The sequence below is a fragment of the Cnephaeus nilssonii genome, assembly GCF_951640355.1.
Source record: "Cnephaeus nilssonii genome assembly, chromosome: 12".
NCBI classification, from domain to species: domain Eukaryota; kingdom Metazoa; phylum Chordata; class Mammalia; order Chiroptera; family Vespertilionidae; genus Cnephaeus; species Cnephaeus nilssonii.
The window spans coordinates 52102676-52125787 of NC_137083.1; the positions used below are offsets into that span (position 1 = coordinate 52102676).

Here is a 23112-nt window from a genome sequence, read left to right on the forward strand (position 1 = left end):
GGACAAGATAAAAACCTTTATTTACAAACATTCAATTCCTTTAAAAATATATATACAGGAAAAATGATTTGGATAAAATATGATAAAAGTCACAGGAAACAAAGCCAAATTCTGATCAAATCAAGGAGAAATTGGTGACACCCAGAAAATAAAAACTAGTCATAACAGTTACAACAGGGTCAGGGCAAATAGACTGAGGGAGAATAATCACATCAAATTTCCCTCAGACCCCTAACGAGTGTTTTTATCCCATAAATTAATAGCCAGCTCAGAAATTTCAAGTTATGTATAGCCTTATTTCTATCTACCTCAAATAATGGTGAAATCATTTATATCTAGTAAACACAATATCAAAAGAGGTGATGGTCTCCATTCGGAGAACACAGTAGGAAAACTAAAGTGGTTGAGAATTATTTTACAAATAAATACCATCAGATACTCAGGGAACATTTGTTGAAATCCAGGTGCATTTTCTTGTAAGCTGGTACAACTCCACAAAATTGTATTTTTTTCAATGTGTAGGAAGAGTCACTGGGATCCTTCATAGGTAATTTAGAGCAACATCTTAGTCCATGGGTGGCCCTGAGAGCTGATTCCTTCTCTTCCATCTGTTCAGAAGCTCATGCTTTCCCCATTGTGTCCAATGAATGTGAGAAATGAATTATGGATAGGTGGTGTTAGGAATATAACAATAGAGGAGATTATGGTACCGGAGACCCTTGCTAATAAAAGGCCTCAATAGCTTTCGTATCTTGGCTAAATTAGGAGTAGCTTTTGACATCTTTGGGTATTGAAGTGGGTTAATCTTTCCTTTTATAAGAGGTAGTTTGGCATGGTAATATATATTGTGGGTTGATGTGAAATGAGTTCTTATGGGGAAGAATCCCCACAGGTGGAGCTTGAAGACTTTGCACTCTTCCCTCCCTCTAGGCATTTGGTGCTTCCTGATCTTGTAAGGATCCCCGAGACCTCAGAGTCACTGTGGCCTTCCCGGGGCTCCTGGGCCTTCTGGGCCTTCTGGGCTTCTCTCAGTTCCCTAGCAATGAAAGAGGAAAACCACATGTTACTCCATCCTAAATTAGAGATGTTCATGATCGAAACTACCATATAGAGATTTTTTATTTCAGTATTTATAGAAACAAGCCTAAGCTATCTACACACAGAAAATTTGCACCTGCGATTGTTTAAAAAATGGCCAGCCCACATGTGCCACAACACGTGGCAAGCTCGGTTTCCTAAATGCTACTGACTGGGGCATAAATGGTCTTTAAAATAAGGAGGGAGCTATAGGTTATCCTGTAGTGGAGACCGTGGCCATGGGTCAAATCTGGCCAGCCACCTGTTTTTAGATGAAGTCTTATTGGAAAACTTAACCACACCCATTCACTTATGTGTTGCCTATGGCTGCTTTTACATTATGTTGAGTCATTGCAGCAAAGATCACATGGCCCACAAGTGTAAAATATTTACTATCTGGCTCTTTATGGAAAAGTTTGCCAACCCCTGGTCTAGACAATTTCAAGCAGGCATCTGCCCCATCTCTAATGGATGTCCGTTGCTGGTAATGGCTGATGACAGTCACCTGTGCCTGCTTAGCTGGTTTTGCAGAATGTACACACTACACCCGAAGAAAAATTTATATTCCTGTGACTGTCTTTTGGATTCCATTTTCTTAGCTAATAAACAAAACTAGAGCAAAAAGATAGTAAGTTGCTTATTAGGAAGTATTGCCTGATTAAAGTCTCCACAACTCATTGCCAATACATCATGTTGTGGCCTTTTCAAGGTAATTATTCTTCAATGGATTGTGTATCCAAAAGAAGTTGGACTTCTAAGCTTATTTTACACATGGACCATCTTCTTTTATTTTTTAATAGTGCACAGTGTATATAAAAATCACTTTAAAATGCCTTCAGAACTCCGCTCAAACATCACTGCTTGACTTTTATACCAGCCGGTCCCATCTGATTAATTCCCATTTGTTTAATGAAGGAATTAATGCACACATGAATATAAGCTTACATGAATAAGTCATCAGACTGCTTCCTTTAGCTTGGAAAAATATCTCTTCCTCTGATCATGTACCAAGCGAGAATATCTGCCTGCTCCTAAAATTTAATGGGATTCTAAAATCAGTCTCTTCCCACCTTAACTAGGATTACCTGGCATTGGGAGATCACCAGTTTCTTGAACACCTGTTGTCACTCAGAATCTCACTAGGTTTTCTTTACCGGTTGTATTTCCTTGCATTCTTCACTCTGCTTCCTTTGCATTAATTGAATTTTCTGTCTCAATCACAGAGCCTCCAGCCCTGTGCTCAAAGGGCTGCATATTGCTAGTCTCTTTGTGGGCAGAGACCTACGTATTATAATGTTGGGTTCCACTTGCAGACACAAGTTACACTTGTGAAACCACAAAGCAGATACACTAGTCATATCACTATGAGCAGTACATAAAGAGGTTCTTTCTCAACTCCAGCATCCAAAAAATCTACCTTTCCAGTGTGGCTGTCTTCATCCTTTCCAAGTTGAGCTGCTGCTGGAGCTCTTCTGTTTTCCCCAGGGTGGGACGGAGAACCCGACTTCTGGCCAGAAGTGCTGCAGAGGGTCTCTCCCTTGGATCAGGGTGGATCATTTTCTGATAATGTGAGGAAATAGAAGCTTCACTGCTTGGGAAATCAGCCCACCCAAGCCCACAACAAGCCAGCTTCCGCTGTGGATTTTGTGAAACTCTGCCTCGCCTTTGTGTGGAGGGAAGAAATAGATGACCTATCTGGTAGGTCAGTCATCCATACCTCTGACTTTAAGTGTCATAGTTTAGAGCTAGTTGATTACTCTAATGCCTTAATTTTAAAGAGGAAGAAACTGAGGTCCTAAAATAAAGTGACTTGTCTACATCATTGACAAGACCTAGACAAATCCAGGTCACCCAACACCTCGTTCAGTTTACTTTCTACCACAACATGCTCCTTTTTCACTTAAATTAATTAAGGATACCACACCATAACAATATTCCTATAGCACTTACCTTCAGGTGGGGGTGTCTAACATAAAATGATTTTAATACGGTAGAAAATGCCTAATTATCTGCAGCAATTAGCAGTGTCATATAATGAAGAAAACACTTCATCTCCATCTGGGGAGCAATATTCAGAGCCAGCTCCTGTTTATTGTGTAGTTCTGGGCAAGTCTCTTTTTTTTTAAAAAAAAATATTTTTTAATTGATTTCAGAGGGGAAATGAGAGGGAGAGAGAGATAGAAACATCAATGATGAGAGAAAATCATTGATTGGCTGCTTCCTGCACTCCCCCACCCCCCACTGGGGATCAAGACTGCAACCTGGGCATGTGCCCTTGACTGGAATTGAACCTAGGACACTTCAGTCCATAGGCTGACACTCTGTCCACTGAGCCAAACCGGCTAGGGCAGTGGTCGGCAAACTCATTAGTCAACAGAGTCAAATATCAACAGTACAACGATTGAAATTTCTTTTGAGAGCCAAAAACTGACTTCTGGGCATGGGCCACGAAGTTCCAATCGCACTGTACGTGCGCGCCCGCACGTGGTATTTTGTGGAAGAGCCACACTCAAGGGGCCAAAGAGCCGCATATGGCTCCTGAGCCGCAGTTTGCCGACCACTGGGCTAGGGTCTGGGCAAGTCTCTTTGTTGAAACTTAGCTTCCCTTTCCTGATATGTGGGACAGCAATGTTCACCTTCCAGCTGTTATGAGAATTAAATGAATTAACATATATGTACTACCAACACTGAGGTACTCAATACTTATCTACTAAATTGAAGAGCAGTTTACACATAAAAACAGGTGATTACACTGTGAACAAAAACCACTCTGAGGAAGGGTTTGTCTCCTTTCAGGAAAGCAGAAGTGAGGAAGGAGAAATTTGTAACTAAATTTGAAGTTTTCAGGTGAACTGTGGAACTCAAATTTAATCCCCAAGAATCGATATTTCTAAGGCTTTTAGGGATCCTAACAAATCCTGTTCCTTAAGTCCTAAAGTAAGTCTTACATATACCTTTTGTTTTCTTAGTTAAGCTTCTGGACAGTGTAGTTTTTATACCTCTCTCTGTTTCAATGTAATACCTCCCTTTCCTAGTTCCTACAGATATCATTGAGTACAAGTGACACATAGATTCCTGAATTGACATTCCCTTTCTTCCAACAGTTCAAATGACTGGTAGTATTGTCAATTATTAAAAAGTTAGCTTATACTTTCTTCTATACACTCAAAATTCAGGTGGTATGTGTATGTGTGTGTGTTTCAGTAATAACATCACTGTTACCACTGACAATGGTTAATTAAAACACTGAAATAGGAGCAAAAAGAACAGGTTTGATTTTGGAGTTAATCAATTATCAAAGGTGGGATACAAGTCCAGAAACTGCTGTGAGCCTGGGTCTTCTCCACTATGCACTTCACAGGGTTTTTTAGAAAGGCAAATAATAAAAATGCAACAGGATATTTAAACCATAACATAAAAGGTATTTATGATATTTTCTAAATGTCCTTGAGACGCTTTCAATCAGCCCTTTCTCTGCTGGGCTTCCTGGTCCCGAATCACTTTTCCTTCTGTCAGTGGCACTGCCAACATCCCCCTTTCCCCAACCACTTGCCATTACATTTTTAAAAAAAATCAGTATTTCTATCTTCTCTTCATTTCATAAGAGATATCACCTTGAGCAGGTTGTAAAATTCTTCTGAGAGCTCCTGCGGAATATCTGGAAGGTTACCCTGGCGGATGTCATGCCACTCATCACCATTGCTGGGTAATGACTCTGCTCCTGCGGCCAGTGCTATTGTTAATCCCAAGGCAAATATGTCTCCTTTAGGGAGATGCTGATAATCCTTCAAAACAGAGGACAGGAAGGCCAGTTTGTTTGCCAAGCGAAAAGAGTCTAGACTAAAATACAACTGGTAAGAAAGGTTCGTTCGAATGCATGTGAACTTAAACAGACACATTGGGCAAGGTCACATCCTCCGTGGTTAGTGCTTTACCTCTAGGAAGATAGAGGATAGAGCACAAATCCACCCAATTAACATCACTGTGCCAGGCCTGACTCCACAGACGTCCTAGAAAGTAGGCAATAACGAAAGGTCATTTCAATGACCAGAGCTAGTATGCTACCAACAAGAGAGTAGTAAGATAAAGATGGGCTGGACCAATCAATTCTTTCTTCCTATTAGGCAATCCAGGAGTTTGGGAATTCTAAGAAACAGTAAGGGACCTTTACAAAAGAACAGTACAAATATTGATTAGCCCATAAATGAACCAGCTTTCTCATGCTTTTTTAGAGAAAAATTATCCTATTTTTGGTCTCCATTCTGAATAGGAAAAGGGATAATATCAATTTAAATTATAAATATATACTTTCCATTTCTTTCATTTGAGAGTCAAAAGGTTCAGTGAATTATAAAATAGTCTGTTTCCCTAATCTATACCTCTTGCAAAATCTCGTTAGCCAGGAAGTGAATATCTCCCTCTTCCACTCTGGGTTCGCTTATTGATGTTGCAAGACCCAAGTCTCCTAAAAAAAAAAAAAAAAAAAAAGAAGAACTCTATAAGCATGTCTTAAAACAGGAGTAACTGGAGTCATCAGTATACATTTTATAGGATAATAGAATACAGGTCAGAGTATAAGGCAGACGCACCAATTTTGTATATCACATTGGTAGAGAGAAACCAATCAGCATCATTTTCAATGTCTTCTTGGACTATAGGAGAGTCCCTATGACAAATGAAGATGTTACCTGTAAAAATACAGAATTGACATAATGATTCCTATGTTTTTTCACCCCGAAGACTCTTTTTTGTATCTGCCACTACAGCCACCTTCCTCTCTTCCTCTTCTGTGCGTCTGTAACAACAGTACAAGGGGCCTCCTCTTCCCTGGAATCTCTAACACTACTTATGAACAGCTCAGTGATTGATAAGTGAAACTGATGTCAAACATCCTCTGAAGAGGCTAGTGGCCTCAAAACAAAGAAATAAGAAAAACACGCAATTCAGTAATGACAGTTTGAGTTTCACATTGATGAGGGCCCAATGCATTCGTTTCTGCTCACTTCAATCGAAATTAGAAAGGGTATAGCACCAGTAAACACAGTCAGGATGTAGCCAATATGTTGTCACTTATCTATGTGGTAAATTAAATAATTACTTTCATACTTTGGCTTCACTATCTGAGAAAGTCCTTTCTCTCTCTGTCCCATGTCCCCAGGGAGAAAATGGTGAAAGCTGTTTAATTGAATTTGTTTAGGAGAAACAAATGAAAGAAAAGGACTCTACCAGCTAACAGCATCTTTGACACTGATAGACAGATAGGCACATATTCTGACAAGAGGGGGAAAAGAACTAAATACAGTTGCAGGGGCAGAGTGGAGCGTACTGACTCGGTTTGATGTCCAGGTGCACCATGCCAGCGTTGTGGATGTACTTGAGCCCAAGAGAAATCTGCAGAAGGATGTCTTTGAGTTTTGGCTCTTCAAAGCCAGACCTCGCGTCCTCTATAGCATCCTCTAAGCTCCCACCTAGGAAAGAATAACCAAGGGTCACAAGAAAATAATGCCTGTTGGGAGATATTCACCGTCCAGCCCTGAACCTGATAGAATCCTGGTGTTTGCAGAATCAACCTGCTGCTGAAAACCTTCAGGTTGCTGAGGCTGACCCAGAGGTAACTTGTAGGGATCTTGGCAAGGGTGGGGGAGGTGGAGGGAATATTTAATTGGTTCAGGGCTCCAAAGGGACAATAGGGGAAATCAGATGACTGCTAGTCTCTAGGAATTATAATCTAAGTTGTCTAAATCATATCTAATTTATCATCTGAGTTAAAGCCATAGCCGTATGTTCAAACCTGACTGTTCTGACATGCTGGGGGCATAGGGTAAGGATGGGTGTGGGCAGACAGGGCAGGAGGGGGAAAAGATGAAGGTAGGGGATGCTGTAGGGGGAAGTGTGGAAGGAGGTGGAACAAGCCATTGGCTACTCTTGCAACCTTACAGATACTTGGAACTTATCTTTTATTTAGAGCCACAGGGCAAAGTCTCAACATGAAGTATCCATAACTAAAAACAAGACAAGGTAGAAGGGCATGCGTTATTTTCCATGATTAGTTCACATTTGAAAGGTTCAAAGTGTGTGAATTCCATTTGATAAATCATAGTTACATTTTAATTGGTAGGTACTCAGTGAAGTTAGAGGACCACCATGATGGATAGACAGTGATTCCCCATAATCCATCACATCTAGTCCATCTGGCTTTCAGGGCTTTCTAGACTTCCCACACTTTACTTTGTTAATCTTTCCTTCTGTAGGGGTCCCCTCAGTCCTATTGTCTCCTTATTGTCTGCTAGGCTAGACCCATTGCCAATACCATCCTACCCTGTGCTTGTGGCTGTTTTCCTAACTGGATTCTGCCCTTCCCTTCCCTTCCCTAAACTCTCCTAATCCTTGGCATGGTCTCTGTCAAGTCTTACCTCCTGTAGATTTTCTCAGGCTACTCAAATCACACTGACTACTGACTTCTCCCTATGTATGGGGCATTGTCACTGTGCTAGCATTTGACATAGATGGTTGCTAATTCTCAAACTACTCCCTTAAGTCATTACTGCAGTCTCTCTACTCAGTGAGATTAAGTGACATCCCAGAGATCTTACAAGTAGTGTGCAGCAGAACTGGGTGTCAACCCCAGGTCTGCTGACTTCAAAGCCCTGGCCCCTCGTACCACTCCACGCTGCCTCTTGCTCACATTCCTCTTCTCTGGACCCTTTTTATCCATAGTTGTACATCTGGCTCTGCACCTAATTGTCTCTTGTGTATTCACTGTCACAGACCAAGTGGAATAAAGCTCCTTGAAGATAAGGACTTATCTCACTCTACATTGTTTCTTACCCTGGAGCTTAATAAGTGTCAGTCCTGTAGGAGGTATTAAATGTTGGAAAGAATGAAAAGGTGATTTGTAATAGCAACAATCACTCCATTTCTTTTCGTTTTTTGAAAATTTGAAATCTTTATATTGCCTCAAATCTGTATTGTTTTGCTTTGTTGAGTAACTTTTATTTGATATTATCTTCGTTAGTAACTAGAAGTCATAGAAATAAAAATCAGTATTCTTATAGAGAGAGGGAGTAAAGGAATAAGGAATCTCAGGTCATGATGAGAGGAAATTAGGAAAAGAAGATGACTAAAAAGTTTCTAACTTTCAATCCTAAGTATAAAGATGGGGTCCATTTTTTTTTATCCCCAAGAGACATAGAAAAAAGGATTTGGGGTGAGCCTGTTGGAGGAAAACCCCCTCCAAGTTCACAGGTAAGGCTACAAACAAATCAAGCTATAAGGAAACACCAAGGAAATGCCAAATAATTGCTACTCCTCAAATTATGGCAAGTTTCTATTCAATGTGATAATACTTTTTCTACTTAACCGCTGAACTTTCTAATGAAAAGTATTTCCGAGCATTAACAACACATAACTGATGTCACGTCAACCCCTTCGTCAAGGATTAGAAATATGTTAAACCAGAAGACCACTCTGTAACTTAAATAGCTCAGAACAACAGTTTTACTGGTTACTGTGTACGTACAGTTCTGAAGGACCCTGGAGAATAGATCTGGAGTCACTGTGTTTCAACCCCAGCCCCCTCCCCATGCCCTTACTCTGGTGAGAACACTGAGGCTCAATAAGGTTAAGAAGCAGCAAGAAGCAGGAACAATCCCCAGACTCAGGAGTTGGCTGTATACATTTACCACCTCCCACCTTCTCCCCTCCCTAAAATTGTAGGGACTATGCTTGCATCTTTTAGAATACCTAGCAAATGGTAAAAGGGCGATTTACCATTCAAATCACTAGGGTAAAGTTCTCTCTCTGGTGTTAAGTAAAGTGTGAAGGGAGTGAGAGCTTCTATGTATCAGCTACACATCAGCTTCAAAAGAAATACGTAATAGCGTAAACCTGAAATTCCTTTTCAGCTGAACTCATTTCCTCCAGCTCTCTGCTTCTAAGCAAAATTGCAGGGCAGACATTTTAGGTATGACTGCTACACCCAGCATAAACTACAAGGAAGAGGAAAAGGTTTTTTTTTCTGAAGACTTAAGAGTTCATCTCCATCCTGGCCAGGTAGCTCAGTTGGTTAGAGCAGTGGTCGGCAAACTCATTAGTCAACAGAGCCAAATATCAACAGTACAACGATTGAAATTACTTTTGAGAGCCAAATTTTTTAAACTTAAACTTCCTCTGATGCCACTTCTTCAAAATAGACTCATCCAGGCCGTGGTATTTTGTGGAAGAGCCACACTCAAGAGGCCAAAGAGCCTCATGTGGCTCGCGAGCCGCAGTTTGCCAACCACCGGTTAGAGTATCGTCCCCATACTCCAAGGTTGCAGGTTTGATCCCCAGTCAGGGCACATACAAGAATCAATCAATGAATGCATAATTAAGTGGAACAACAAATCGATGTTTCTCTCTCTCTCTCTCTCTCTCTCTCTCTCTCTCTCTCTCAAATCAACTTTTTAAAAAAATTCATCTCCCTCTCCATAGACATTAGTCCACATACTTACCATTGCAGTATTCATTCTGAATGATCATGTGGTCATCTTCTACCCATGAAGAGTAGTAACGTACCACATGGGGGTGATGACCAAGTACTGCATGAGCATAAACTTCATGCAAAATTGAATTCCTGAGAGAGAGAGAAAAGCATTGAGAAAAATGAATCAGGATAACATGCATGCAAATGTTTATTTAAAAGACAAGATAAGACTCATTAACAATGGTAGAACACTTATTGAATGCTCAGTACTTGCTTATTATTTTATCCCTAATTTTCATAATGATGCAGTGAGATACAGTGGCAAGGATAAAAGCTTTAGCAAGGTTAGTGAATGGTCCAAACTCAAGCAAGTGATAGTAGACCTTGGACTACAACCTTGGTCATCTTGACACCTAAGTCCATGTTTTTTTTAATCAAACATAGCACAAGTAAAGAGAAGGCTTAGGTGGTGCTACCTCAACAGCAGATGTGCTTTGGATCTTTATTTTACTGTATTATATTAAAATAACTGGATGGGCTTCACAAGAAGGACAACATGGACTTGATTGTGAATATTGTCATGAGCCTTCTATCTTCTCTATGAAGGCTAGACAGTCAGAGTCAATATTAAACTTGCCAATATGCAGTCAGGGGACACTCTTGGAAAGAGATATTTATAGCGAACATGAAATCCAACACAAAAAAAGCAAAATACAGTATTTGGTGAGTTTCAGTATAAAAATGACGAATTCTAGCCTGGCTGTTGTGGCCTAGTGATTTAGTGTTGACCTATGAACCAGGTCACGGTTTGATTCCTGGTCAAGGCACATGGCCAGGTTGTGGGCTTGATCCCCAGTAGGGGACATGCAGGAGGCAGCCAATTAATGATTCTCTTTCATCATTGATGTTTCTATCTCTCTTTCCCTTTCCCTTCCTCTCTGAAATCAATAAAATATATTTTTAAAAAACAAAGTGAAAATGAAGGATTCTAAAATCGATAATTTCAGATTTGGCATAAGTTTTAAAAAGTATTCGGCATAGTTAATAAAAAAAAAACATTGGCTGAATCGGAAAATGATCGTTATCCTTGTGAAAAGGAATAACAATTACTTCTGGAAATGAAATTTAATTCTGTTAATTTTCCTTATAGTCCTTGAAACTTGACTATTAAATTCATTATTAATACAAAGTAGAGATAAACCAGGGAGTTAACTATTTGGCAATATTTCTGATGAACTAAAGGGAAATCATACAACCATTCCATAAGTTTATTAATTATTAAAAAGCAATAAAACCAGTAGTAAAAGCCACAAAAACAACACACACACACACACACACACACACACACACACACACACCCCCCAAAATGACCCGAAATGATCATGGTATATTTTAAGAAATAACTGATGTCTGATATGGAAACCTCAGAAAGGTTATAAATGTGAGACAACACAGTGGAGCGGGTGGGGTGATTTTTAAAAAGTAGCAAAATTTTTTTAATGGCATCAGTTCTATTATTTAAAATATTTTGACAAGAAAAAGCTTTCCAAATTCAAGTTTGTGCTTCTATACATTTCAAAGGTACTCACTCATTATATACTTCTGCAAAAGAGTTCGTGGAGCGTTTTATTGCATAAACACATCCATCCAGCCTCTTAATGCACTTGTAGACTGTACCAAATTCCCCAACCCCAATAATTTCTAACTCCATGAATTCTTTTTCATAGCGGGAAGTCATGTCGGTTTCTCGTAGAACACTTCTCTGAAATATTTTAATAAAAAAGTTAAAATAATCCTTCCTAACATGTGAGCAATAAAGGCATATTATATTCCTATATTTCTCTAAGTTTTCAAAAAGACTTCTGGGGCAAATCCATTGGATTTTATCTGTGTCAATAGTCATGGTACCAAGAACCTCCCCAGTTGCTGACTACCTTCTCTGCACTATAATTTCCGATCTGGCCATAATATATATGTGTGTGTGTGTGTGTGTGTGTGTGTGTGTGTGTGTGTGTGTATACACACACACACACATATATATACACACACATATATATATTTGATTTTTTACAGAGAGGAAGGGAGAGGGAGAGAGCGTTAGAAACATCGATGAGAGAGAAACATCAATCAGCTGCCTCCTGCACACCCCCCATTTGGTTTCAGGGATGTGCCCGCAACCAAGGTACATGCCCTTAACTGGAATCGAACCTGGGACCCTTCAGTCTGCAGGCCAACGCTCTATCCACTGAGCCAAACGGGTCAGGGCTGGCCATATTCTTATCTGTATGTTCCTAGAGGGGACACTTCTACTCACAGCCAGAGCTACTCTACCATCCTCAGCTGAAGCAGTGACTGGGAGCTGGGTAGGGCATGTTAGGGAAAAACACAAAACAAACAATCTCCCTTTGACAGTAGTCTACAGGTCTTACACTCTGGCTGCTAATTATCTCAAGTTGAATAAACATACTTGTGTTCAATTTGCTTCATCAGAAATCTTAGTCTGGAAAACAAAATTGTCAAATTTATTTCAGATTACATGCTCAGATATAACAACCACTCCCCCTACTGGCCAAGTAGCAACATCACTGATTGCCCAGCTAGTAAAGAACCCCAGGCAAATCGTTGCATTTTTAAATGTTTTTTATATCTGTATGAACCTCAGCAGGTTCATAATAACTACTCCTCAGGGTTCTTTTAAATACTACTCAAGAAAGTGTGTGTGTGTGTGTGTGTGTGTGCGTGCGTGCGTGTGTGTGTGTGTGTGTGTGTGTGTGGTGTGTAACTTAGTACAATGCCAAGCACATAGTAACTTCTCAGTAAATGGTGGCTCTGATTTCCATAAATTTATATGAACCTCGATCCAAGCTGATTTATCTCCACAAACCCAACTTTTTCCTAGTGTCTCCATAAGCATGAACTTTTAAAGCTAAAGTTTTAAAAATCTTGACTTTTTCTCACTCTTCATTTTCAACATCCAGTATCAGTCAGTCTTCATCAGTAAGATCTACACTTTCCATTGCCCTTATCCAGTCTCAAGCTCTGTTTCCTCCATGTCCAGATTTGCTGTAGCAACCAGCCCTCGCTCCATGTCCTCTAATAGTAAGAATTGTTTTTGCAGAATGATACTGTAGAATAGGAAACACCTCATTGTTTCCCATGAGGATTCCAAACTTCTAATCAGAGGCCTCAAGGCTGTCTAGCAGTAGCTCACCCACTCCCTTCCCATCCCCATCTCAGACACCTAATAAGCCAGCTTACCATCCACATCATTCCCCAACCTCAGCCCTTCTCCTCCTTTTGCTTGCTGAACATTAAACATAGCCATACTTTTATGATAAAGATCTTAATGGCAATGTAATATTCCCCTGACTTTAAACTGTAATTTGCTTGGCTGTTCTATTATTGGACATTTAGTACTCCCTCCTCTTTCATTTTATTTAGTTTTTTTCTCTTATATTAATTCTGCAATAAACACTTCTGTGATAATATTTTCAACATTATTTTCTTAGGTTAGATTATCAAATAATAGATACTGGATCAAATATTCTGAACAGCCCTAACTGGTTTGGCTCAGTGGATAGAGCATCAGCCTGGGGACTGAAGGGTCCCAGGTTCGATTCCGGTCAAGGGCATGTACCTTGGTTGCGGACACATCCCCAGTAGGAGGTGTGTAGGCGGCAGCCAATTGATGTTTCTCTCTCATCGATGTTTCTAACTCTCTATCCCTCTCCCTTCCTCTCTGTAAAAAAATCAATAAAATATATTTAAAAAAAGATTCTGAACATTATAAAAATCAATAGATATTGACATATGGAAGAGCTAAGATTTTACATATAAAAATGGTTCCATGCAATTTTTCTCTGTTCTGTTTTTCTATTTTGGGACCTTAAATATCTTGATTTTTTCCTTCACTTCTCTACCCTATGAATACAGAACTTCCCCTCAGATCAAAGACATAAGAATTAACCTTTCATATAAAAATACTCCAAGGTAATGATTCAGCAAAAATGATTCAGCATATATCAGACAATGTCTGGTAAAGTTAATAACTAGCTAGCCCTGACCAGGTAGCTCAGTTGGTTAGAGCCGGGGTCGGCAAACTGCGGCTCGCGAGCCACATGCGGCTCTTTGGCCCCTTGAGTGTGGCTCTTCCACAAAATTCCACGACCTGGGCAAGTCTATTTTGAAGAAGTGACGTTAGAAGAAGTTTAAGTTTAAAAAATTTGGCTCTCAAAAGAAGTTTCAATCATTGTACTGTTGATTTTTGGCTCTGTTGACTAATGAGTTTGCCGACCACTGGGTTAGAGCATCATCCCAATATGCTAAGATTGCAGGTTCAATCCCCAGTCAAGGCACATAAAAGAATGCATAAATAAGTGGAAGAACAAATGTTTCCCTCTCCCCCCCCTCTATAAAAAAGAAATAAAATAAAGTAACAACTAGCTAATAATATAGACCCTGATGAGAGTCCAAATAAATTCATCTGCAAAGCAATTTGCTACGAAGTGCTGGGGGTAGGGGTGGAGTGAAGAAAGGAAGGAAGGAGGGAGGGAGGAAGGGAGAGAGGACAGAGAAGGGAGGAGACAGAGGCAAGGGCCACAGAACTGTGCTCACCTTGGCTGGCAGCCCTTGTTCTACTTTGTCTTCCCCGGGATCAGCTTCCTCGCTTTAAAAAAAAAAAAGTGATGTCAACATATGATTAGGATTAGCACTCATTGATCCTGGTACCATGCTGGTTTCTGGGGCTATAAGACTAAATAAGACAATTCCTTCCCCTCTTCAATTTATATTTGGGGACAGGGAAAAAAAAACAGACATTTCAATATAAGAACCCAGGTGAGGATAAGAACAAGATATCAAGGGATACGACAGCACCCAATTAATTATTTCAAGCATAAAAGTATTTCCCAAAAGAGAGAATATGTAAGCTAGGCTTCCAAGAATGAGTCAGAAGCAGATAAAGGAAAGGAGCGGAGTTTTAGGCAAATAGAACAGCGTCGGCTGAGCACTGGAGGCAGGAACGCACACAGAACACACGTGAAACTGTCAGTGCTCTTCACTGCCACCTACACATTCCCCTTCCTTCTCCCCTGGAACCTGGCTGTGTATCTGTGAGGTTCTTGGGTAGACCAGAAGTATAGCAGAAGGAGCTCTGACCCTGGCTAAGATATTGTCGATGACAGTTCTTTCAAAAAAAAACTTGTTTTAAAGAGACGTTTTTTTAACTACATAGAATTTAGAAACCTTAAATAACAAGGAATGTCAGAAACAATATACAAAGATTAAATATAAATTATAAAACAAAAAAAACAAAATTGTTGTAAAAATCTCAACTCTCCTAATCTATGAGTGTAATGCCAAGCTAATAAAAATACTAATAGGTTAGCTGAAGTCTCTAACAAATCTCCTCTTTGGCATGAGCAGTTGAATCCTGAATCTTTAAGCAAGATTTTAGTTTCTATCTTGCTTTCAGCCAAGCTATAGATTTTTCTTCTGGAGAAGTTCAGGGTATTAATGGCAAATGGAGGGCATCACACTCGTGGAAATAAATTGATACTTGACATGTGTGACCTAAATTGTATATGACATTTGAAACTTTATTAAATACAATAAGTAAGAAAAATGCCCTCTCAGCACTAAGCAACATTACTAAAGTGTTCCCAATTTAATTGCCAGGAATTCAGATGAACTGTCTGGTCTGGCTGGCTTCAGTGCAAGTGAAACCACAAATTCTGATGACTTATAAATAATCCTAAACAGCTAAAACCAACAGAATTCTTGGTAACAAAAATGGGTGGTTTACTTGTGCTGAAGTCCTGTTTACTTAAGATCCAGGAGACAGTGTTGAGAAAACCTATTCTAGGCCTAAGGCTGGTTAATACATAGTCATTGATCCCCAAAGAAACAACTCAAGGTAACACATTAAATGCTCTGCAAACTTCAGATTGTTAGCTGTGCATTTATTTTGCCAAGTACATTATCAGGTACAAAGACTGGCTCATTTTAGAGGTGGTTTCTTTCTACAAAAAAGGAGCCTTGGGGGGACACGGTAAAGAAATGTCCCTGCATGAGACACACAGTGGTGCAGTTTGGCTTTTACCACTTCTGAGAGCAACACTCTCCTCTTCTCTTCAGCCAGTCTTCCAACACCTACAGAGAAGTTCAAATCCTTGTCCCACAGCTCATCACCAGTCAGACAAGCTGGACTAGAAACAGTAACAGACTCTTTGAAGTGTGAACTGTCCTTTCCCCACCTGCTAACCTTCTATTGACCACAGGAGACCCCTTGAAGGCAATTCCATAGCCCATTTAACTCCCTAATGGAAGTCAGAGGTCTGCTGTCCTTTTATAGAAGGCACCTCACAGCACACTCCAGAATGGAAAGAGGCTAGAATCTCTGTGACAACCAACACAAGGGGAAACCAACATTGACATTTAGAAAGGAGGGAATATGTAACCAATGCCAGTTTCATTCTAACAGAGTTCTTGCTCCTAATCTCACTTCAACATTCTCTCTTCCTCTTGATCATAGTAAGTAAGATCAGTTCTCAGAAATCATTGGCCACAGTATACTTACAGATATCCTCGGGTTTTCCTCTTGCCACTGGAATGAAGGAACTGGAACTCTTTTCTATAGGACTCTGGAGTGAAGGGATTAATATTAACCAGAGCTAATGGGGCCCTTTCATCTGTTACAGGGACAGGTGTGAGCCTAAAATGCTTAGAACCTCGGGAGGGCAGCTTCCCTGTTGAAGAAATCATGGACTGGCTTGGCTGGTCCTGAGGATGACATAAGGCAAATCAGAATGATGTTAGTTAAAAAAAAAAAAAAAGTTCCATATCAGTTAGCTAGTTAATATTTGAACCAAATACTATTATTGCTGAAAGGGGTCTTGAATGTTATCTGGTTCAGAGCAAACTAGTTGCTTCATAACTGGTCCTCTGGTGAAAAATACAGATTCCCAGTCTATCACTAGATATTTTGATTCATGGGACCCACACAGGAATCCACTGTCATTACACGCCCCCTCTTTCCCCTAGGCACTTCTGATAACCAGCTTGGAAGACCACCAAATTGAGTCCCACCTCCAACTTTTTAAGGATGACATTTAAGTTCAGACAAATGAAAATGACTTTAGAAGACCTGGTCCTTATGTCTCAGAGTGTGTACTTTAACTCCCTCTCATCATTTATTGAAATATGTGTTTGCTGCTTACTAAGTAGCTAACTCTGAGCTGGGTGCTGTGAGGGGTGCAGAGATGAATTCCAGCTCTTAAATGGTCCATTAAGTAGCTGTTCATTGATGTTTCAGAAATAATCACTTTGTAAGGGAAAGATTTCATAGACTCAACATGGAGGAAAATATTTCCAATTCCTCTTAAAATGTAGGCTCCAAATGAGAAGAGCTCCATGAAGTGGGGTTAAAAAATGGAGAAGTAATGCTCTAAGCCCATGGTCGGCAAACTGCGGCTCGCGAGCCACATGCGGCTCTTTGGCCCCTTGAGTGTGGCTCTGGGCGAGTCTATTTTGAACAAGTGGTGTTAGAAGAAGTTTAAGTTTAAAAAATTTGGCTCTCAAAAGAAATTTCAATTGTTGTACTGTTGATATTTGGCTCTGTTGACTAATGAGTTTGCCGACCACTGCTCTAAGCCCTTGGGCTATAAGGCTTTGCAGTGGCTTCAACCAATATGTCAATGAGAAGAAAATGTGCAGGACTTACCACTCAACTAGGTTACAGTAAGAGAACACAGGCCTAAAACGTACCCAGAACTAAACCAAAAAACAGAGGGTAGTGGTCAAAGACAGAGAATTCTGATGAGACAGCAGAATGCCATTATGACCTAACTAGCAGGGGCCAGCGGATACCTGTGTCATAGGCCTTCAGGAGTACATGGTAGACACAGGGGCCATGATAAACCTTGTAGTATAAGCATTATACTGTGAGGCTCTTTCTTAAAGAATTCTACTATCTCATAGTCTCTGACCATGACTTTTCAATGTAGAAGCAGAAGGTAGGTTACAACATGATTCACTACATGCAAATGTAATTTAAAGAATGTGAGGCTACAAAAAAGTATTAAACTTATACATATTCACTAAGTGATTGATACAAGCAGAAATGAAGGAAGCACACGTAATAACCTAACATTTTTAAATTGATTTTAGAAAGAGAGAAATATTGATGTGAGAGAAAATACCAATCTCTTACCTCCCATATGTACCCCAACCAGTGATTGAACCCACAACCTGGGTATGTGACTTCACCGAGAATCGAACCTTCCACCTTTCAGTGCATAGGATGATGCTCCAACCAACGGAGCCACACCGGCCAGGACACTAACATTTATTGTTTTTTAATGAAGAAAAAGATATCATTGCCAGAGTTGATTTTTTACAAGGGTTTTATATATATCCTAGAATTCAAAGGATGAACCACCCTGGGGCTATTGTCAGAGAAAGCCACCAATGACAAACTCACAGTCTTCCTGTAAGTTTATTATAGGGCCGAGTATTGGTTCAAAAGAAGTACAACTGTATAATATTTCTGTTGTCAATGTGATTCAGGAAATGGACCTAGAATGATAGTGAATCATTATCTGAGAAACAGTTTTTTTTTGTGATGCTGATCCTCGTATGGAGAGTAAAGCACATCTCTCTTCTATGAGACAGTGGGGCATCCACACCTGGAATGCTGCACAGCTCTGGCTGCCACACCCCCAGGACAGCAAAAAGGGCCTGGACATTTTTCAAATAAAGGAAAAGTGTTCACATCAGGGCAGATAATGTCAGAATTCCTAGTTTGGAAATGTGAAGGCTGGTAGATTCTGCGAGCTCCACTTAAAATAGAGGGAAGGATATTAGTTATATTAATAAAGATTGTATTGCCAGAATGACAGAATTACGAGTAATCCTTTTGAAACCTATAAGAACATAATTTTGGACCAGTATCATGAAAGGAATTTCATGAAAATAAAGCAGATTGAAAGTTTCTGGAAAGATGACCAGGTTGAGAGAATAAAGATGGTCCAGAGAGTGGAGCTATTCTGTAAGTTTAACAGCTCCGTTATAGATGATTTAGAGAAAGAAAGAAGTTTGGGTGATAGCTCCCTGACTTCTGAAGATGGTATGAGAAGGAGGCAACCTCTCACTAAGGCACAAGATAATAGTGTCTTGGGATTGGGAAAAAAATTTAAAGGCCCAGTCACTATCATCAGTGCCCTGATGCTCAAATCCCTTCTATATCTTTATCAAGTGGTCATTCAGTGACAAGGGCCTTACTACCTTCTAAGGAAGCTCTTCTATCTCTATCTCCATCCTGCTAGGAAGTCCCTACAGTGAGCTGAAGACATTTTGGGTGATTTCTGGCCCTATTCTTTGTCAAGGTTAAACTAAACCAACATTCCTTCCCTATGCATCCTTGACTTTGGTATAACATCTCCAATTATTATTGCTGTAGCCTCCCTCCTCTAACCCTGAGCCAAACTATAAAGTATGTACATTCCTAGTTGAATTTCCAGTTTCCCTCCCAAACTCTGTCCTCTGCCTGTCTCTCAAATCTTGGCATTATTCAAGACTCCTAACTCAAACCACTCTTCTCCTTACTCAGGCTACATGCACTTATCCATCCAAGGCTTCAGCAGCTCCCTAAATGCTGATGGTGCCCAGATATTGATCTCCAACTCAGATTGTCTCCCTGTACTCCAGACCCATGTATCCAATTATTTGCATGACATCTCTGCTTTTGCCAAACCTGTACATCCTCTAGTGTCACCTGTCTTGATTCAAGTTACCATGTACTCAAACAAGCAAGAAGCCTGGCTGCACCCCAGCTCTCTCTTCTTCTTTCAACTCCTCCATCAAGTCAGTTACCAATTCCTAAACATCCCTCAATTTATTGCTGTTGTAATTCAAGTCCTTCTCCTTTCACAACAATTCCACTGCGAATACCGCCCTGCCTCCAGGATCTCTCCTGCTCCATTCCATCCTCCATATGAAGGTCATGATTTTTCAAAGGTGCCTCTGCTCAAAACCATTTAATAGCCTTCTCAACACTTAGGATAAAGTCTTGATCTAGCTCCTGCCTACCAACTCTGGCGTCACTGCCTGCACTCTCACATGTACAGACCCTGTCACTACTGGGTAACATGCAGTTTTCCATGGTCTTTCCCCTTGACAATTTGGTAGATGCTTTTCCTTTGGCCTCAAGTGCTCATTCCCTCCTTCTTTGCCTGGTGACCTCCAACTCATTCTTTAAGACTTCTCTCAAACACTGGTCTCTTGGGAAAGGCTTCTCTGATATCTTGAGACTTAACTTCTAATTCTTTCTCATCATGTGGTACCACTCCTCTAACATACCTGACCTGAACTTTAATTATTGTTTCAGTATTGTATGTATCTTTATTTTGTGGGCACTCTCTGAAAGCAGTAAATGGGTGTGACAGCAGAGGGTCAGCTAGCATATCGAGGTATTCACTGCACTTTTAAATGAATGACATATACACACCATGTCATGTTTTCTCACCTGTGTACTTTTTCTCAGCATCATATTCTCTCAGGCCACTCTCTACTTTCTATATGTTAAAACCATACCAACTTCATTGATCTTCATATGCTTCCTTCACCTTTCTTTCTTTCCCGATCACCACTGAGAAGCAATCCACCCCGTGAACTCTGACCACTCTTGAAGCACCTATTACATAGTGTCTATAGGCACATCTCCTCTTTCTCAGAGATTGTCTTATACTCCTTGCCCACAGTAGGTTCTCAAAAACAATCGTGGATGATTGATTGGTGGGTATTGGGACCATTGAAAAACCCACTGATGGACACCAGAGTAGTTTGTCTACAATTCAGACCAAAAAGCTTAGTATTTCCTGTAGACACAGTGCCCACACTCAGCAGGTACTAAAGAGACCTGCCAGCAGTGACTGTGCTACAATCAGAAACACAGATGTTATGATGATGAACTTAAATACCTCAAGCTGAGCCAGCAGAAATTAGAGCTAATACCATTCCGGAGGCCCACACAGCACAGCACCAGCCTGTGAGAGGTAGCTCTGTCCCAGCCCTGGCTTGAATAACACAAAAAATGTAGCAGGAGACCAGTTACAACAAGACTAGAGGAATATGCCAACTCACGACCTTTGCGTATCGGCAATCCTCGGCTTCTACAGAAGCGTCACAGGTTCCCTCTTTGCTCACTTATAACGGAAGAGGCTGAATGCTACAAGGCCAGGGAGGGGAGAGGCCTTCCCTCTGGGAAGAGCAGCCACAAGGAGATATGAATATGTCCAAACAGAGAATGTGAACCTTCTCATATTGGGAAATATGAGTAAATAATCGTAAAAGAATAGTTGGTATAATGGGAAGAATCGACTGAGACCAAACGATCAGGTTTCTAGTCCTGTCTCTGCCATTGACCAGGATTTTCTCGTAGATCTCAATATTCCTTCCAGTGCCGATATTCTTTAACTAGGAACTTTCCCCCCACCCAACATTTATTTGTGGCCTCCACCAAATAGTTGCTGGCAGCAGTGGTTTTGGGAAGATAGCTGGCGAGACATTTAATTCTGTTTTCTGATAATTTGAAGCTCTTGTTTATTTTTACCAATAAATACAGAATTGGGGATAATCCATCCTATACACATAATGGACCGGTCCTCTTTCTCTAATAACTGAGCTGAAGGAACCTGGGTCCCTCTCCCCAAAACTTACTCACTTTGGGAGTGACAGGACTCTTACAGTACAGCAGCTTGCTTCTGTCATCTGGCTGGGCTGGTGTTGTAGGACACTTGGGCGGTTCTGACACCAGGGTCCCCAAAACAGGCTCTGGACTCACTTGGCGTTTTTCCTGAAATGTGTGGAGTTCGCGTTCATCCCTCAGGGGTATTCTGGGTGGTGTAGACAGGGCCTCTGAATCCTTAGATTCAGACTGCTCTGGGGTGAGGGTCTGGGCCTCCAAGCCCTCCTGTGCTTCCTTCTGCTCTTTGTTCTCACTCTCTTCCTCACCACAGGAGAAGCTTAATTTCTGCTTCAGTTCTCTGTTAATACTGCTGTCATCCATCTCAGCCAAAGAACTTTCCACGGTAGGCGAGAAGGCCTGTCAGAGCGGCACAGTATCGAGATGCAAAAGTATCGAGGAGAGAACCTAAGCCAGCAAGCTCCGCAGTCCTAGTCTGCCTTTCCCTCTGCTCACTCACTGCTGCATGAGGCACACCTTTCATTTCCTCCCTTAAGTACCACGTGTCCTAAGCTCTCAGCTTGTCCTTATTTCCATTCTGATTAAAGAAAGCGCCAGAACGCTTTGAGTAATTAAATTCAATTTACGTTAAAACTCTTGTGGACATCACACATAGACTCCCTGCACCCATGTGCTACAAGCTCATTATTAGAAATAAATTATTTTCACTCTTTTATTTCTGCCATTTAGAACTCCCCCCCTCCTCTCTTCCACTCCCCACCCATGGCTAAGAGGAGTTCATTAGAATTCAGCATCACCTGGGTGTAATAATGATCAGTAAGCAGCCTCTATCATTTCCAGGCTGGAGTTCATCTCCCAAATGGACACACACCTTAGGTCTTTGCCGGATACACCTGTCTTAATTTCAGCCCCCCAGCCACCCTCCCACCTCCAGGTATTGACAGTTAAAACTTTTAAGGAATCAGACAAATTTTCAAACTGACAAAAGAATTCTAGAAAGATCAGTAACACAGAGAAGCAGATATGTATCCCTTGAAAACGGCTATTACTTCGGCCCCCAAAACCTTATTTTGTAAAACATGTTTTCTTGCAGTTTGGATATCTTTAGCACACATTATTCAATTTCTTTCTCCGAGAGGCACCCCCTCCCTCTCTACTGCTCCCCCCTCCCCCCGCAGGAAGTGTAAAAACTCTTTGAATAGAAAAAAAAGTCACCCATACCACTTTATAAGGTTCTTCACCCAGTAGCCAAAGGGATCCTTTTTAAAGGATCCTGTCCTCAGATGCTCTTGGGCCTCCCACTCCATTCAGAATTCACAGCCAGAACCCAGTACCAAGGCCCACAGGGCCTTAGGATCCACCCCACAGCCTGTCTGTGTGCCTGCTGCCCTCGCAGGGCTGAGGGGACTGGGTGCCACCATCTTGTGGCTGTGGGCGCTGCCATCTTTGAGGGCATGGCAGTCAATTAGCATATTCCCTCCTTATTGACTGTGGGCGCTGCCATCATTGTGACAGCATGAGGGTCAATTAGCATATTCCCTCTTTATTAGATAGGATCACATATAAATATTGAATAGATTAAGATATCAAATGTGGAAAATCAATCTATAAGTAACTAGAAGAAAAAAGTGAACATTGATCAAATTTTTGGGTGGGGACCAACTTCCCATATGTTAAAGAAGCACAAAAAAAATCACCAAAAGAATTGCTAACTTTGACTACATAAAATGTAGAATTTCAACATTTCATCAAGCAATTAAGCAGCATTAAACTACACAGTAAATTGGAAATGATATTAACAAAAATTATTCCAGCCAAAAGATGAATATTCTTAGTGTATACAGAAGTTATGCAAATTGATAACAAGAGC

General features: G+C 40.7%; 1 protein-coding gene across 1 annotated transcript; it reads right to left on the reverse strand.

Annotated features, from left to right (window-relative positions):
* Positions 1-870: 870 nt before the first annotated feature.
* On the reverse strand, positions 871-21605 carry WEE2 (WEE2 oocyte meiosis inhibiting kinase; the record flags this gene model as incomplete). The annotated part of the gene is made up of 11 exons (XM_079785792.1): positions 871-1036; positions 2495-2637; positions 4692-4862; positions 5457-5542; positions 5667-5765; positions 6408-6545; positions 9570-9691; positions 11131-11303; positions 14156-14207; positions 16119-16321; positions 21261-21605. The coding sequence occupies 11 exons, from the start codon at positions 21603-21605 to the stop codon at positions 871-873; spliced, it is 1698 nt and encodes a 565-aa protein (XP_079641918.1).
* Between the last annotated feature and the right edge of the window lie 1507 nt (positions 21606-23112).